This window comes from Natator depressus, chromosome 9, assembly GCF_965152275.1.
Source record: "Natator depressus isolate rNatDep1 chromosome 9, rNatDep2.hap1, whole genome shotgun sequence".
In the NCBI taxonomy this organism is placed as follows: Eukaryota; Metazoa; Chordata; order Testudines; family Cheloniidae; genus Natator; species Natator depressus.
This window is the reverse complement of record NC_134242.1, coordinates 84,363,262-84,381,360: the sequence shown is the minus strand read 5'-3', so window position 1 is coordinate 84,381,360 and position 18,099 is coordinate 84,363,262. Positions and strand designations below refer to the sequence as shown.

At 46.8% G+C, this 18,099-nt stretch overlaps 1 protein-coding gene across 2 annotated transcripts; it reads right to left on the bottom strand.

Moving 5' to 3' along the window:
• Window positions 1-12,527, bottom strand: RAB39B (RAB39B, member RAS oncogene family). Of its 2 annotated transcripts, none has more exons than XM_074962508.1 (3): window positions 12,304-12,527; window positions 11,060-11,973; window positions 1-3,858 (listed from the first exon to the last, which is right to left on the bottom strand). In XM_074962508.1, exons 2-3 carry the CDS (start codon window positions 11,272-11,274, stop codon window positions 3,432-3,434), a joined length of 642 nt encoding a protein of 213 aa, XP_074818609.1. In that variant the 5' UTR covers window positions 11,275-11,973; window positions 12,304-12,527; the 3' UTR covers window positions 1-3,431. The 2 variants fall into 2 exon arrangements, with proteins under 2 accessions (XP_074818609.1, XP_074818610.1); XM_074962509.1 differs by having other exon boundaries at window positions 12,328-12,527.
• Window positions 12,528-18,099: the final 5,572 nt, after the last annotated feature.

The window sequence follows — 18,099 nt, the reverse complement described above, 5'->3', positions numbered from 1 at the left end:
TGTAAACAGAGTGCATGTTGTTTATTATTTTGTATTGGATTTTCAGTCCTGGTTGCTGTGTAGAAGTACGGAGTTACTAGATGGCTTACTGATGAAGAATGGGAGTGCGGGGGAAGGAAAAAAACACAAGTTTTTCTTTACAAGATTTGAATTTCACATAATCACATTAACAATTTTGCTAAATACAAGCATGTTTCATTCACATACAGCTAAATACAGCGGGGCGGTTCCACATTTCATTACAGTGCATAACAGAAAGCAAGGAAAAGTGTACAGTATACTTTATTCTGGAGGTTCTGAGAAATTCCAGTCCAACATGCAGATTGTTTTTAATCTGTGACCTGTGCCACAAAAAGTTTTGTTTTTCTTTGTCCTAGAGTAAAAACTCCTGGATGTTTCTTTTGAATGATACCACCATCTGATTTCTCTAATGCCTCTTGCAGTAGTCAAAGCACTAAAACCAGTTGTTAGAAAAGAATGTTTATCAAAGCCTATAAGGTTTTTCATTTCAGAAAAAGAAAAAAACAGCCCAGACTTGTACACATGACTGTATTACGTTGTCTATTTGTTTTTATAAGCTGCCTAGAAAATGCAAGGAATTAGAAAATGGGTGAACACAATGCTCTTTTATTCAATATTAACCATTTCCTTTTGTTTCATTATTTTTAAGTAGTTAGTTTCAGATAGCACAGATTTTTGTCCTCAGACTGTACCTTTTTTGAACTATACTTACAATACAAATTCAAGGCTTACTCAAAGCCTGGACAAGCTTTTTTATGACTTTTCTAAATTTTATATTTAAATACTAAAAACCCAACCCCACTTACCGAAATGTAGATTTTTTTTATCATTTAAACAAAAAAAGAAAAGGAAATGCAGTGAAAAGCTCAATCATTTTCCCCATTAGTGAGATCCTGCTATGCTGGTTCATGAGACTTTGATACAGGAAACATGATAGGCCCCAAGAATTTTACTTCCTTCGATGTTCACAGAGTATTACTTGATTAAACCAAAGTCTCTACATTTAAGACAAGTTGTTGTTTAAACTAGAAAATCTGAGACCACTTTAGAGCTGACTCTGCCTTGAAAGGCTAAAATGGTAGCTTGGCATATTTTCCATTCAGTGAATAAAGGAACATAAATACATTGGACCCGTTTAAATATGTCTGCTCTTGTTCGTGCATGTGAGAGCCTGACCACTCTGGGTAAATGCTGTATGTGCCTCACCATGCTCCACCAATGCCCCTCAGTTCTCGCTGACATCAGTGCAAGCTGAGGGGGGATAGCCTGCAATACCCATGTTGTTGTAGGTCTCTCCTGAGCCAAGACTCCCGATCATGCCAAACTGGGCCATTCAAGAAAGAGGTTTTGTAATGCACGCTGCAGACTGAGGGCCAGATCTACCTTCTCTTGAAATCATTGGAAAGGCTTCCATGGACTTCAGTGGGAGTTGAATGGGGGTCTTAGAGTTAGGTCAGCAAACTGAGTACAGTTATGACCTAATCAAGATTGACCACTGGTATTCAGAAGTAAAAGGCTGTATCGTTTCCCGCAGCCAACCCCCATTTCAATATCCTCTAGATCTACATTCGCTGCCTATGAATTCACAGTGGCATACCATGTTGGCTCTCACCTGCTGAGCTCAAGGATTGCAAATGTTACTAGAAAATTTAAAGGTAAAATATTATTCATTTTAATTTGTTTACAGCTTTTATACTTAAGCAATGGTCTTGTTATTTTTATGATACCATTGGGCTCAAATGGTACAAACGACAAGAACGGATCTGAAGAGAGACAGATTCAACTTGTCAGAAATCATACTCTTATGGAACATGGTACCTTAGAGGAGCAATTAGAAGTACTTTATTCTTGTCTACCTGGAGGCCTGTATTCAAATGCTGGATCTCTTATGTGGTTTGCCTAATCCCTCATAACCAAATTAACATTTTGGCTTGTAAAACTCACAAACGTGAATAAATGTCACTTTACGTTTTTCTAACATGTTGATCCTCCTCGGCACAATGCAGGCGCATTGTTACCCTTCTGCATTCCAAAAGCTTTAGTTAATACAGTACTTACACGAAGCAAAGCTGAAATGGTAGATGGTGTTCCCAGAAAACAGACACTTAATTATAGCCTTTTAAAGTCAGCTACCTGCCCTGTGTAGGCCCCATCTTGGGTAGAATATAAATAAAACAAAGAGAAGACGTTTTCTCCTATGCTTCTCTCTTCTTCCCTTTTCACCCTCTCAGACACTTTAGCTCTATACCCCTCCTTCCACTTCCTATTTCTCTCCTTCCCCAGATGCCAGTAAAGAAAGCAACACAATAAGAGCAGAGACTGCTGCCCCTAGCCCCTGCTTTCAGTACTGGACCCAGCTCTTTCCCTTGTTCTTTAAAAGAAAACTCTACCTTCAGGGATGTATGATGCTCTTGCTTTAAATCTTTTTAGTTTTCTTTTGTTCTTTCCTTTTTTCCTAAGGAGCAATGTAAGTTTACACTGAAATGCTGCCAACATCACCCTACTTCTGACAGTAAGACAGAAATATCTGCATTCCCCACCTGGCTGCTAATCACTGGTTGCCTTGACCCAGCTGTGAGATACTGGATGTGAGGATACACTTAGGAAGCTTTATACTCATGATCTGTTAATTATATTGGAAATCCATATAGTTGAGGTACTTCTACTACAATCATGGAGAGAGATAATAAGTATTTATAAAGTCATCTGATAATTATAATTGGAGCTGTCATGCTGGACTTAGCCCTTAGTCTCAGCTAGGCAGGGCAAGGAAAACACCCCTCTTTAGGGGGATGGTGATGGTTAAGTTTTAGTTATCAATAAAATACCCCTTATTTTCCTGTTAAAGTACCATACTATAGTCTTAGTCTATGTTTTAACGAGGTACAAGAACATGAAGCCCCAAAAGTGTGCGTGCCATATCTGTAAAATATATTTCTTTTGAGTTAACCCTGGAAGTAACATTCATGAATGGCAACCACACTATATTCTAATCTTCCTGGAAATATATTGTTGATGCAAACCAAGATTTTCTCTCTCCTCTCATGTGTGTTGTATTAATAGACTTTTCAGACTGTGGCTTCAACACATGGCACACAACAACAGTACGTGTAAAATTCCCTGTTCTGTACCATCTCATTCAGATCCTCTCTTGTTCTTATGCCTCCTGTCCCCTACAACATAAACATGCACCTTTGTTCATTCTCACATAGGTTTGTAGCCACCCCAATTCTGAAAGAGGTTATTTGGAACGGACCATTGCTTTCCTGGTTCTGTTCCTCTGGTGTCCAAAACAACATGTGAGGCCATTCACCATGCTAGAGTTACAATCCCTTTCCGTCACACTGAGTTCACTTAGTAGAGTATGTTTGATTAGTAGAGTTCATCATAGCTTTTCTCACTAGAAGTGATTAGCACAAGCATCTCCTATCTGATTTCACCACCTCTTCTGAAGAGTGCACTACGTTCGGTACAAACCCACTCTTTACCCCTTCCCAGCCTTCCTGGATCGAAATTTCCCCCCTTTTAACAAGCTCATATATATCTCGAGTCAGGTCAGTGAAGGCCTTCTCCACGTTAATGGCATCCCGAGCAGATGTCTCAATGTACTTCATGCCGTATGCAGCAGCTAGTTTCTCAGCCTCGTGTCTAGTGACTTGCCGCTGTGTGTCAAGGTCGCATTTGTGACCTACCAAAACAAAGACAATCTGGTACGGCTGGACGTGCACCTTTGTCTCTTCGAGCCACTCATGGACGTTCTGGAAGGACCTGCGGTTTGTAATGTCAAATAAGAGGAGCCCGCCTACTGAGTTTCTGTAGTAGGCTCTGGTGATGGATCTGAAAAAGAACCCCCCCGCCCAACAAGAAAGTAAAGATCATTTTAGAAGTTGAACATTCTGGGGACAAGTTTTGTCCTTTTATTGGTGGTGGCTGAAATTTTCCTTTTCCCAAACGTTTTTGACCAGCTCTATTTGTTAGCAGGTAGTTGGGTTCGAAGATTTATAGTCAAAAAGGGGTCATTATGATCATGTAGTCTGACCTCCTGCATAACAGGCCAAAGAATTTCACCTGATAATTTCTGCTTCAAACCCACTTCTGTTTGAGCTACAGCATCTCTTTTAGAAAGACAGCCCATCTTGACTTAAAGACTTCAAATGACAGAGAATGCACCACTTCCTTTGATAGGTTGTTCCAATGGTTAGTCTCCCTCACCGTTAAAATTACTGCCTTATTTCTACTCTGAATTTGTCTAGCTTCAGCTTTCAGTCATTGGCTCATGCTGTGCCTTTGTCTGCCATCTCAGAAGTCTCTTCCCCAGCTACACCACGATCAAGTCACTTCATGTTAAGAGACACTGTACCATACACCATGTACCTTCCCTAAAAGGGGTCTTCTTGGAACCAAGCACTCAGCAGGTTATAGCTTTTTGTAAGGCAAAGAGGGCGTTTTCAATGGCCTGCAGTAGACTTGGAAGCCGGAGCCTAGAAACATTGTGAAAAATCAGAGGCATCATGTGCACGCACAGGCACGCTTTCGTTCTCTTACGGCTGCTGTAACCGCCAACACATTGCTAAGGAACATTCAAGCCGCTCTCTGGTGCCACATCTACTTGAAGCAGCTTGGGGACAGGGATATTATTGATGGTTAGCAATGACACAGTTTAATAATAACGCTGGTTGAAAATATGGGGAACAAATTCCACTGACAATGGGTTGTGCTTTTTTTTTTTTTTGGTCAAAAATGTTAATTTTTTCCGTATACTGGCACCAGCACTATTTGTTCGTTAGAATTTTTGTTGTCCTGCAAGACTTGAACTCACGGGGCTAGAGCCACAGAAGACTTTACACTCCTAACTGCCACTTTTGGCACCTAAGTTCAAAATGTAGCCCCTCAACCCCCTGCTCAGTTGTTGCCTAACCCTGGAGGCACCCAAAGTTCCCGGGCACCGAAGTTTCCACTGCTGAAGTCTCTGCCCGTAGGCATTTGCAAATCCATCGAAGCTCTGCCACTGCTGACAGAGATGGAGTGATTAGAGCACTCACCTGGGAGGTGGAAGACCTGAATAAAAATCCTCAGTCTGCCTAAGGGGGGAGCGAGTGCCCGAACGAAGGGGCTGTCGGATATTCTGGGGTGGGCTCACTCGATCTTTTGTGTTGCAGCTGTTTCACATTGTATAAAATACTTAAATAGTCATTGGGCCAGAGAATGAATGACTCTATAGCCGTGGGGTTGGTGCATTCTCCCCGTAGCCCCAGGTTCCAGTCCCCTGCTCCAAGGACTAGCTAGGTATTTTATACAATGCGGAACAGTTTCAACAGGAGAGACGTGTGATGTGTATGGCCCCTTCCTGCAATATCCTCAGCAAACCTTATTGAATTAAGTTTGTGTCTTTGGAGTCCATTGTATTACATGCAAAGGTTAAGTATTATTCGGGGCTACATTGAACAATGTGGCAGACAAGAATAGGCTTTTGGGACAATAGGTATGACATGGATTTCCTAGGGAATCACTAGGGGGAGGAGAAGGCAAAGTCCCCAGGTCCAGTTATGCAAAAACCCAGCCGTTTGAAGCTCTGCCCTGAGGAGAGGACCGTTGTCTGCTGATTACATGTTCCCAGATCAAAGGGCCAAGCTGGACACAGGAATGCTGGAACTATTCACGGTGGTTCTGGTTCTGAGCTAAGGTGGTTATGAACTTGTAACCAAAGAAAAACCCCTTGATGGGTTTGGAAGGACTGGCACCTACCAGTACCCTTGTTGGCATTGGGGTAGTGATCGTTAATAAAGAACCTACAAGCATGCTAATAAACTGTACTGTTGTTAATGTTTTCTCTGTAATGCTTTTACCTTAAGAATAAATGTGCTTGCTTAGAAAGAGCTATGGGGTAACTTGTAACTGCTGACCATTACAGCTGCTCATGGGCTTCGAAGACAATGGAATGTGCAGATGTTGGCCTGGTTAGGCAGTCTGGGGATATCACAGGGCAGATAGGGAACTGTGCAGCCTGGAAAAATCCCAGTCAGGAGGGCCATAGTCAGAGATGTGGTCTCTGCCCAAGAGAGGTGATGGCTGAGGAGCTGGAAGCCTACAGTGGGTGCCCTTGGTGCACCATGATGGGGAAATAGAGATGGAGTTGCCCTGAAGTGGGACAACCGCCCCCCAGAATACCTATAGCCTGGTGATTAGGGCACTCACCTGGGGTCAGGTCCCTGCTCTTGATCAGACAGAGTGGGGGCAGAAGCAGGGTTTCCCACACCCTGGCTGAGTGCTCTAACCAGTGGACTGTAGGGTAAAAGGCCACCTCCTTCCCCTCACATGTTCATGAGAAAGGACTAACCTGCTTTAAGCACTTACTGCAGGAGAGGGTTCCTGGCTGTGAATCGTGAGTGGAGGGAGGCACCTAGCCACCTTTGTCGGGGCAGGGCTTAGGCCTCCCCCTATTGGCTAGCTTAGGTGGCTCCCTGCTCAGCGTGTTGGCTTCTGGCTCCCATTCTTAGGCTCCTGACTCTCCATCTGCATTGTCTAGGGAGCTTGGAGACTGAGGACTCCAGTGGGCAGCAGGGCACCTAAAGTCAGGCATTGCAATGCTAAGCCTAAGTCCCCTGTGTGGATCTGGCCCATGGTAACTGAAGCACCTGGATTTTCAGGTGGAGGATGAAAAATGAAGGCCCCTATAAATGTTTTACAATCCCCAGGCATTACTAAAATGAGTGTTGTTTTTCTTTTCTGTACAATATGTGGCATACAAGAGTCTGACCCAACTCCCTTTCCTGTCAAATAGGAGTCTCTCCATTGCCTGCAAAAGAACTTGGCTCAGGCAGGCCCACAAAGAATGACTCCTACATTAACACTCACGTGGGCTGATTTGCCTGATGGAACAAGCCCAAGCTTACAACGAAGTGTAAGAAGGGCACTTTGATTGGCTTTAGGCCTCTTACTTTTGTTTCCAGCTCCACTGAATTACGGCATAGGTACTTGAACCTTCTACTGATTTAGGCCCCAATTCAGTCGAGCACCTGTGCACCTGCTTTTGCTTCAGTGCTTTTGCTATTAGACGTCTAGTGGAAAATAGCAAATGCCAATGGACTTGGGTCCTTACATGCCTGAGGTCTGACCATTCACAGGTTCTCTGTTCTCACTGCTGCAAAAAACAACATGCCGGGAACCGTGAGGCACCTTACAAGAGCTTTGTGAGTCAGGGCAACTGCACGTGCAGCTAAAACTGTGACGTGAGAGCAAGCCAATCTGTGTAGTATTCATGCTGTAAACGGAACTACTACAAAACCAGCCCGTGAAATTTAGCCCGAGCAGATGACAACTAAACTTGAGTAAATACCAAAGAAGCTGTAGAATGATTGCTGACTGCTGCTTTCTATGCAGATTAAGGGATCCGTTGTCAATCGGGAAGCAAGTATACACTTCTCCCTGGAGAAGGTCATGCTCCTGAACGCTCTTTCCTTTGTGGGATCATCCTATTTCATGACGGAACGTATTGCTGCTCTTTTATCGTGGGACAGGCACTGATTTCTTAATCTAGAGCAACCAGAATCATAGTGAGGGGTCAGTGGGTCTTGCAAAATCTTTGTGTATCCAGAGAAACTGCCCAACAAATGACTATTTGGGGCTTCCAAGTTTTGCTTTATCAACAGCAAGCAGCACTGCTGTAGTGTGATGGGAGAAGAGCCACAGGGCAGAGAGAGTAGAGAACTGAGAAGAAGGAGGATTTCTTGCCTATGCTATAGATAATCAATGCCCCCCCAAGTCTCTGGCTCAGATTCCCTTTCATGGACACACCCCCTGCCAACCCCAGCTTCCATGTCTTCGCTACAGCAACTCCATTGTTTGCATACACGGAAAAAGTAATTTTTAGGGTAGTATTAAAGACACAGGTGAAAATAAGATCACTCTGATCTCATGGCTATGGCTGCTGGGTTATTTCCTCCGGTTTTGTAGCTGTGCTGCTCATGGACCTGGATTAGGGTTAGAGTTAGGGATACTTCCAGCATCCTGGAATGCTCTTCCTGGACCTGATTCTGATCTCCGTTATTCTGGTGTAAATCAGGAGCAACTCCACTGAAGTCAGTGGCTCAAAGTTAAGCACATGCTTGAGTGCTTTGCTAAATCAGGGCCCAAAACAACATGGTCTGTGGGAAAGCACTGACTCAGGCTGGCTGCTTGGAAAGCCGTATGGGGCCACCTTTTGGGACGCACAATATGCTGTGGAGAAGTCTTACCCAGCGTGGACCTAGCTGGTTTGCTAGCCCAAATGTCTGTAATTCTGTGACTTCATGTCTTTTTGCCTTGAAGGTATTGCTGAAGGCCAAGCGATTGTGTACCATTAACAAGAACAAAAGACTTTGCAACCTGTGTTATGTGAAGATTTGTGCGGCCATCTGCAGCCCAGCTGTCTAATTCCATCAGGCAGCCTTCCAGCCACTTACAGGAGACGGGAAAGTTTCAATCAGCGATGGCCTCCAGCTGGGAGTCTCCTGCCCAGGTGTAGAGCAGAACAGGCAGAGAAGCTAATCAAGAGTCAAGAATCGGTGGGCCAAATTAAGACCTGGTCCAAATGGGTGGAACAGCAGTAGCTGTAAATGGGCTAGAATCAGGGGACAAGTAGCTGAGTGGTGTAATTTGCCCCCATTTAGCATTCGAGTTGTGCATAAAACAAAGGGTAAGCAGCCTCAGTATTCCCACTATTTCTAAGGCTTTAAAGCAAGGAAAAATTATTGTAGGGGGAAAATCTTTCAGGCCTTCTTTATGCAGCATGGGGGGCGCAGTGGCATAAGGTCATTTTTAAAAAATTCCTTAACAGGTCACCTTTACATTCCAAGCTGTAAGGATAGAGTCTGCATCAACTGAAGGCTGGGAACTGCCCTCTCCCAATGGTATAAATCTGGTGTTTCTAGCCCTGAATGGATGCAAGATATCAGACCTTAAACAAGTCACTTGCTAAGGACTGAACATTGTCTATCCCGGGCCACAGCCAGTGTCATGTGAGCAAATGGAGGGAGGGATTCAGCCACTGAAATGTTTCTGAGTCAGGTTAACAAAAAACGGCAGCTTTTTGAAGCTGCTCAGAGGTCTGGAAGGCTGGAAGTGGCCCACCAGGGAGTTGGATGAGTGAGCAGAGCGCAGGTGAAAGAGGTATGATAAATACAGTTATCACATGGCTGCAATTTACCATATGGTTCTGCAGTGAATCCCGTGGATATCCCCACAGATAGTCCTTTTCTTTGCTAATGAAGTCACGTTTGCTACCAATTAGTCTCTTAAATTACTAGTCCCCATTCAGTATTCAGTGCTCGAGGCTGCAAGGCATGCTACCACGGTACTCTCCCTACATGTAGGAAGGTAACTGTTACTCACAGTCAGCCTAAAATCCTTGAACTGGCCTGGTTGATCTCCATCCCATAGTCTAGAGCCTTCAATGGAGCTGCTGCACTTTTGACAATCCGGTTGCATATTTAGATGCCTCAGCTAAGGCTGTAGGAACTTAACTTTAGGCAACCATGTTAGAAACGCTTGGCTGCTGTTTCTTTACACCAGCCTGTTCCATGTTCTTCCTTCACCTTCCTGCTTAAACTGCGTTTTTGATGTGAAGACGGTAACAATCTGCACTGAATTTGCCTTGACTTTCTGTGCTTGGTGAACATTTATGTCTGTTCCCATAGCTAACATGCAGAGATCTGTTTTGATTTATTTTCACTTGGGCCAGTGGGAGGCAAACAAGCCTTGATATGTTTCAAAATCTTCCATTCATCCTCCGCAGTACAGAGAGAGGCTGCGTGCTTCTGTATAACTTGGGCAAACGTTAATACACGCTCAGAATGTGTATTTTGCCCACTACATCTTTTTGGGCTCAGCAGAAAATTAAAGACGAAACCTTCTCTGTGCCATTGACTTCAGCGGGAGTCAGACGTGAACAAAGCAAGCAGGATTTGGCTCTAAATGGAACTACATCTGGGTCTCTGTGTTACAATTTATAATTTTGGCTTGCTCAGTATATTGCACAGATACTTACAAATCAAGTCTGAAGATGGTATGTTCGGTGCTACATCTTGCTGCTCGATAGACTGTTTAAGAATTCCAGTTTGCATAAAATAGTATCAATGGACAAATAATTCATAATGACACCAAGGGACCATATTTCAAGGCAGAGGCATTAACTGCATTTCCTGGCTTCCAAGGGCCTGATTTCTCACCTGTCACATATGAACAATGCTGGCTTTTCTAATCGGAATTGTACTAACTCTTTCGATTTCATTCATTCCACCTCTGAGGTTTGAACGTATTGTTCTGTTGCGTCAAAAACCAGAGCAGGCTCATTGAATGGAAACCCACCTAGTTCTTTGTGCAAAAGGCAAAGGCCTCACAGAAAAAGGTGAACAGCTGCTAGCTAATTTCGTTCCCTCTGGGCTGGGCAACACTCCCGGCCAAAGGGGAAAATCTACAGATTCCTTCCACCTAAAAAGCCAGCTCTGGTCTCCGGCCCAACAACCAGGGACCAGCATTTTCTCCGTGTCCAGATGTCCGAGGGTTGCATTAGGGGCGAGCCCTGGGGCAGCCAGGCCAGTTAGATTTGCTCTAGCCCGGGCGGGGCTTGCGGCCTTCCCTGCCCCAGTGTCAGATGGTTGCCCAGGCCCGCCTAGGGTCACAGGGAAAGAGGGAGGCCTGGGATGCGGCCCCTGCAGCCTGTGGGCGCTGCCTTGCACACAGGCGCTGGTGGCTCCCAGGCTAGGTGCTTCCATCCCCTCCAGCTCAGCCCCCCGGAGGCCGCGGCCAGGGTGCGGCGAAGGGCCCTGAGCCAGGCCCGCGGGTGGGCTCCAGCTTTGCGGTCCCGCCTGGCGCGGGCCGGCTGCTCTCCCCCGGGCCGCCCCTGCAGCCTGCACCCCGCGGCCAGGCTCCGCCGCCCGGCCAGGGCAGAGCAAGGAGGCGGCGCTGGCTGGCGGGGCTTCCCTCGGCAGATCTGCAGGCTGGTTCCCGGCGGGCGGGCTGCCGACCAGATCCCACCGGCCCTCCCTCCCGCTCCTCTCACCTGAATCGCTCCTGCCCGGCCGTGTCCCAGATCTGCAGCTTGATCCTCTTCCCCGGCTCGATCTCCACCAGCCGCGAGAAGAAATCCACGCCCACCGTGGGGTCCGAGACCTGGGCGAAGCGCCCCTCGGTGAAGCGGCGGATCAGGCAGGATTTGCCCACGGTGGAGTCTCCGATCACGATCAGGCGGAACTGGTAGAGCCAAATCGCTTCCATGCTTCCCCCCGCGGCTCGCCCCGCTCTGGCCTCGCCCGGTGCAATGCAGCCTCTGCCAAGCGCCTAGCTCAAGGCACGCGCCGCCCAGCCCATGCCGAGCCCGGAGCGGATGCGATGGAGGCTCTGCGGCCAGCAGGTGCCCCGCGGTTCTGCTCCCAGTCCTGCAGCCGGGTCCAAGGTAGGCACCCAGCAGAGGGCGCTGGAGGGACACTGCCCACCAGAGGGCGCGCTGCCTCGCCCGCACCGCCCACCAGAGGGCGGCCCAGTCTCACCGCTGCTGCTAGGTTCTGGAGCTCTGATTTAGGAGAGAAATACAAGCGCTACAAGGGCAGGTCTGCGTGGAAGGTGGTGATCAGGGATGCCTTCAGAATGCATGGGATCCGTCTTCCCCTGTTCAGTCATGGTTTCTGGCTGCTGGGAAATCTTCTTGGGGGAGAGGCGGGTGGCAGGAATGCACCCCTTCCCCCTCCCTCTGCCTCCTGTTCTGCAACACACATATAAGATGTCTCTGCTGGAAATACAACGGTCAGATGGTCTCCATTTTGCCCCAAGCCAGTCTAGATTTCCCCCTTCGCCAGCTTGTTGTTTTGCCTTTTAAATCAGGATCCGACATGCATTTTGCTACTGATCCGTATTTCCTTTTGCAATTGCAGAGAAATGCGTTTGTAATTCACTGAAAAGAACTTGGCAGTGGCTGGCCTAGATACAAAAGCAGAAAAGGGGTTGGATTGAATTTCCAGCTCTCATTCAAGGGCTCCAACCTTTCCCTCCCGCCCTCCCCCCGCAGTGTTTACACAAATATCTAGAGCTATAACTCAGCAGCCTAAATCCAGGTCAGCAACGAAGGACGCCAAGAAAAGGCTCTGATCCCCCCCTTCGTTACCCCTCACCAAAACAGACTCCACCCTGCATACAGGAAGATCAAAGCCTCCAGGCTCAGGAAGTCCGATCTTGATTAAAACAAAAAAACAACCCGATGCTAGAAGGCTTCCTAGGCTCTATTATTCTGTGCCTCCAAGCAGGCATTACCAAGGGGATGGTCCTCAAGGGCACCTGACTAGCTCCAGAGAAGAGGTTTCATTTCCCTGCAGCCAGAAGAATTGTAGCCCTTCCTCCAGTGTGGACTTTAGTCGCAGAGATGCCCAGGGTTGTAAAGATGGAGAGCTGGCGAATAGGGGATGCTGGGGATCACAGAGCTGATGAAATGGCAGCAACATCAGCACCAAACACTCTGACTCATCATTGGCATCAGCAGCTACTGTAATCCCCAGGATAGAAGAGCAACCGCCTTCTGTCTTACTCTACCACATTGACTAGAAAAGAAGCTACTCAACCAACAAAACAAAACAAAACAAAACAAACAAACAAAAAAAACCCAGCCCGAACACAGCAAAGATCCAGATTTTAGCTGAAGACAAAGGAAATTAGCAAATGGATCAACCTGGTAAAATGAGGAGACACGTTGTGCAAGGCTCAGCCACCTAGAAATGCTGGCAGTGAACATCTAACGGTATCATGATTTATTATTTTTATCTTGGGAATACCCATAATGTGCTAGGGGCTGTCCTCATGTGTAGAAGCCACTGTCCCTGGCCCAAAGAGCTCACAATCTGGATAATGATGATTTTAACTGGGTGACTAATGGAACACTTTGTACTTGAAATAAAATAGCTATACTGGTCTATCTTTGCAAATGTTCACCCCTAAAACAAGTGGCTAATGAAAAACATTTAAATATCACAAAACTTAGCCAACTCATTGATTAAATGTGACCACTTTTATTTTAGCAATGTTTTGAATGAGCATTCCTGTCTGTTACACAGTGCTGAGCATAGTGAGGCGTTAGAAGCAACAAACAATACTCTTTTGAGCAACATCAGCGTGCTTAATGCTGTCCAAACAAAACTACAGAAACAAGCATCTTACCCTGTATCTCATAGCTTTCCTCCTGAAGTTGCACACAGCATTTTACACATTTAGAAGTAGATCCACCCATCACTTGCAATGCAGCCATCTCTGGAGTGGAACATGGCAGCTCTTTAACACCTCATAGCTGCATCATACATCAGAGCCACTTAGGACAAGCTAATTAGATTATAAACTCAGGGTGGAGACTATCGTTAACTCCGGTGTTTGTACCTAGTACAATGGCACGTTGAGCTTGACTGAACCCTTTAAAATGGAAAAACAGTATACTGAAAATGACAACAAAAATGTTGAGTGAAATTTTTAATGTAGCAAATCATAAAAAATTCAAATTTTGAAAGTATAGACAATTGGTGAATAGTTTTGACAAAGAAAAAGGGACTTTTTTGACAAAAAGATTTGTTTTTGATCACATTTCAGAGTAGCAGCCGTGTTAGTCTGTATTCGCAAAAAGAAAAGGAGTACTTGTGTTCAAAAAATTCCTACTAACCCTAACACTGACCGGGTAATAAATAATGATAAGGGAAGAACAACTATATCCACGTGACACTGCAAGGGCATTTATTTTGGCAGAAGTGAATTCCCTAACTTGAAATTTTACCAGGATACTTACTTTAGTGTTTTTATTCCTGTGAAAAATGTCAAGCGATTTTTAATGGGCTTTAAAATATAATTTATTAATTTGCAATATTTACCCAGGAAGTTCTCATTTCAGTAATATCTTGGGAATGGGGGAAAGGATGCTTCAAGTAGCTACAGAAATAGGGCAACAGAGTGATATTAAAAACATTAATCAAAGTTAGCTTTAAATTAACCAGAGCATTGTTAACAGTAATACTCGGCACATATCAATTGTATTTTACCCAACAATTTCAAAGCATTTTGCAAATGTGAATTAAGCCTCACAACAGAGCTTGCTGTTTATCACTGGTTTTTCACACTCCCCCCCGGCCATGCACGTCTTTCATTTGGACATTACAGAAAGCTAGTGAATCTAATGTTACAGTTATTATTAGTCATTATTGTAGAGCACTACACAGTGTATTAGCCAGGTTAAAGCAGTCCTAAAAGACAAAGACCTTGCCTCTGTCCTTACAGGATTCCTAGCACACAGCAATTGAAGGACATGGCAAACAAACGAGAAGGGATGAGCTAGGGCAAGGGTCACAATAATAAAACCACTTGGTTACTCAGCTGCAAGCAAATGCACAGCTCTAAGGTTGCTAGGGTGTGCCTGTATTAACTTATTTCCTGTACGTGAAACAAGAAGAAATGTACCTAGGAGAGCTATGAAGAAGGAAGAGGTGGCATCATGAACTGGGACTGGGAGGATGCTCCACTAGTGGGCTCACTGCAGAAAGAGGCACAATTGTGAAGGTGGGTGAAGCTAACAAAGAGTTCCCAGGCCTGATATCGTGGGTGTGGCAGGTGACAGCAGAAGACCCAGGGGTGTGAGCCAGGGCTGAGCTCACAGTCTGATCACTGAGCTCCAGTGTGGCTTTCTTTGACGCCGTGGGACTGAATCCCGAGGAATTCCCTGAGCATCAGGGCCAGACGAACCCGTAGGGTCACAGGAAATATCCTTATTTTTATTTCCTTCAGACACATGAATATAGATGACCATAAACGGCATGACTAGGCAGCCCAGGCGTTAATTAGTAGCAACCGAGAAAGCAGAAGACAATGAGAGCCTCTGAGAAATTTTGTTCTGTGGCAATTTTAGAATGTGGTAAAGCTGGTGCCTAAAAGAAACATAACCTATATTTAATGCAACATACATACTCCGAGGAGCTATCTAGAGGATGTGAACATTTGCAGTCGGGTCAGTAATCTGCAGAGAGAGCATAAATGGACAGGAGAGATCTTAACAATGCCACGTAGCGTATCAATGATCTGTGGATTTAAAAAAAACCCTTAAGGACTCTTTCCCATTGCTGTAATGACTTAAGGAGTACTTAAGGAGTTCTTTTAAAAAATTCTGTTCGATAGGTCAGCGGAAGATTGGTGAAGTGCATGGGGCAGCCTATGGCAGAAAGTTTCGAGGCTGCCCTGAGGCACCATTCACTTCAGCACACCTGGAGAACCCTTTGGCAATAAGCTAGCCACCAGTGTGATTCAGGTTGCCTTGCTATCGCCCTTCATGTCCCTCACGCTATCTCTTTAACCCGAGCCTGGAAAGCCTCATGCCAGCTTTGAAAATGGCCTTAAGCCACGTTCGTGAAGCCAGCTTAGCACGTTGGCAAACAAGGGTCTAGCTCCGTCCCTCACTTTTGCCCTGGCAGCTCACTGAAATCAAAGGGTAGAAACAAGGCCAGCGTTTGGCTCGAACTAACTGCTGTTAGCCTCGGAATTGGGCTGACAGTTAGCCCCTTGCAGGCACCACTCCGGTGCTGGCAGAGCTGAACAATTATGTAGTGCAGCCTAAGTTCAAGGCCTCTCTGTCGGGTGGATGGTGCTTGCCATGTAGTCATTGTAGGCCGGGATGCCCTTAAAGCATACATTTGTTTAGTGACTTTAGACTACAGAGGACATGCCTTAGTCAGTAACTTGTTTTAAAGCAGGAAAATCCAAGGGCCTGAGGAGAGGCCCTTTTCCTGTCTATGCTGCAGCATGACTGCTGTTATTGTCATACTGATGGCTGAGGCTTTAAGTGTATTTTGCAGGCGGAGGGCTTTTAAAATACAATTCTAGCCCCATTTCCAATCTGGGCTGGGCTAGTGTTGCTGTGCACTGAATCTCTGTGCCACTCCAGAGGCAGCTGCACTTCAGTGAAATGAAGCACTGAGAGCTAGTTTCAAAGCCAGTTTAAACACATAACGTCGTGCATCCAAAGCCCATAGGCACCACTGAAACTTTCCGCCCTAATCCTTAACTCTTACACTGCATTGTTCACGCATAGATTGTTTTATTATCCCCATGTTGCAGACAAGGAAACAAAGCCAGAGTGCGGTAGCAGGACTTGCCGTATCTCCTACAGCAAGACGTGCTGTCGTCTATTCTTCCCCATTGTGGCAGGGGCTAAGCTGTCTATCTTCTGGGCAAGATGTCCCTGCTGGCAGGAGTTTGCAGGAATTACTCTGCATCGGTCTGTAAATTGCTAACACCTGTGCGGATGGTAGGTCTGCCTTCCTGCGCGGGGTCTACCAGCTGCCCTGCACGCCTAGTGCCTTGGAACGGAGTGTGGGGTACAGAGGGGAGGGGAGCAGTAGTTCCATGGCATAGTCTCCTTCCCCCAGATCCTGCACATGCCCCTCTGCTCCAGGGGCAGGGCCTGCTCTACTCTGATCCCAATGGATATCCCCACGGGAGTTAACACCGTGCCAGGCAGCACTAACACTGTGCCGACTTTGGGGAGGGGTCTTTTCACGGGAGCGGGGCTGAGGGAGTTGTGCATGAGCTGCCATCTCTGCAGCCCTGCCGTGGCTGAATCATTCCTTTTTCCTGCCGAAGATTGGCATGCATTGGGTTTGGAGGCTGCCCGCTCAGGCTCCTCGCTGGGCCCCAAACTCCCTCCCTGAGGGGCACATGCAGAGGAAACGCTGTGACATGAACCTGACAGAGTTTTCGGTGTTCCCCCACAACACACACACAGCCCCTGCGCTCTATGGCTGGCAGGTAGGACACTGGGAATCACTCCTGCCCTGAGAGCTGAGTGAGTTTTCCTCTGCCTCGCCCAACACTAATGAGCTGAATCACCCAAAGACTGAAAATAGCAGAAGTGAATTGTGAGTAACTAGCCAGTCATTGAAGGGGGTGTGTGTGTGTACATCCTTTCTGCTCCTTGACCATGCAACGGGGTAAACACCAAACACTGGGAGTTGCTTCTGCTCTTCCCTCTGCTCACTGGGCAGCTTTGCAAGGCATGAACTGGAGCTCCTGGACCATGCACTCCAACAGCCTGGAAGCCCCCCACGCTGCTGATTGACCAGCCTGCCCCCCCGGGGCCGGTCTCCCTCCCATTTCAAAATTCAGCCAACTCTGCCGCTCATTTCAGTGTAGTGGGTGGGAGCGTTTGATCAGTTGGTACGTAGCTGCACAGAGCTCCTTGGCAGATGGCTCCTTTGTTGCTGGCCCTGCTATTGCTCTGGGGCAAAGACCTGGCCACGATGGTGCAGTGCTATGCATTGCTATTCAATGTAGCCCTGAGAGAGGATGTCACGAAGGGTCAGGCTTCTCTACGTCCCACACTGCATCTGGCGCCTGCAGACATCTTCAGGCTACGCTTCTTGTAATGTTGTCTTTAGATAGTCTACAGACAACGAGCCTGTCTGAAAACCCAGCCCAGTTGCCTCTGGGCATGGGTCAGTGCAGCAGAGGGGCAGGGGCTGAGCCAAATGAAACAGGCAACGGAGGAAGATGCACACTTGCTCTCTTGCAGTATTCTTGCTGCGAACAAGGGTCACGCAGCTCGGCCATTTCAGGAGCAGCTTGGAGCAGCTGGGGTGCAGTGCTTGTCTCAAACTGCTCTCGGGGGACAGGGAATGAGGGCTCCTTTTGGCACAGGGACCATCCCAGATCTGCCTGTCCACTCAGGTCCCAATCCTGCTCTCCTTGGCCTTCATGGGAGCAGGAGCAGGTCTGGGGCACCACGGCTGAAGAAGACATCTTACAAGTAAATAAGGAGTGAACGTTTCCTGCTCAGAAGAAAGAACCAAAATGGGGCATAACAAGGGGGCCCACTACTCACCTGTAAATGAAAATCCCTCCCTCGCCCCCCGGCACCCCAAATGAACATTTCTCATTGCAACCAACTAAATCCCCCAACCTCCCAGCAGTGGAAGCCTCCGCTTGGCTGTTGTCACATCATTAAGCACACTCATCCTGCGAGTGTCCAGCCATGTGCCAGCGCGGCATGCCGCCGCTCAACTCCCAGTGTTCCAGAGAGCCAAACAGCTGGCA

Coding starts and splice junctions, on each gene's coding strand:
- RAB39B (XM_074962508.1), bottom strand. CDS start 11,274: ATGGAAGCGATTTGGCTCTACCAGTTCCGCCTGATCGTGATCGGAGAC. Junction 3,859..11,059: donor GCCGGGCAGGAGCGATTCAG/GTGAGAGGAGCG, acceptor GTTCTTTTTCAG/ATCCATCACCAGAGCCTACT.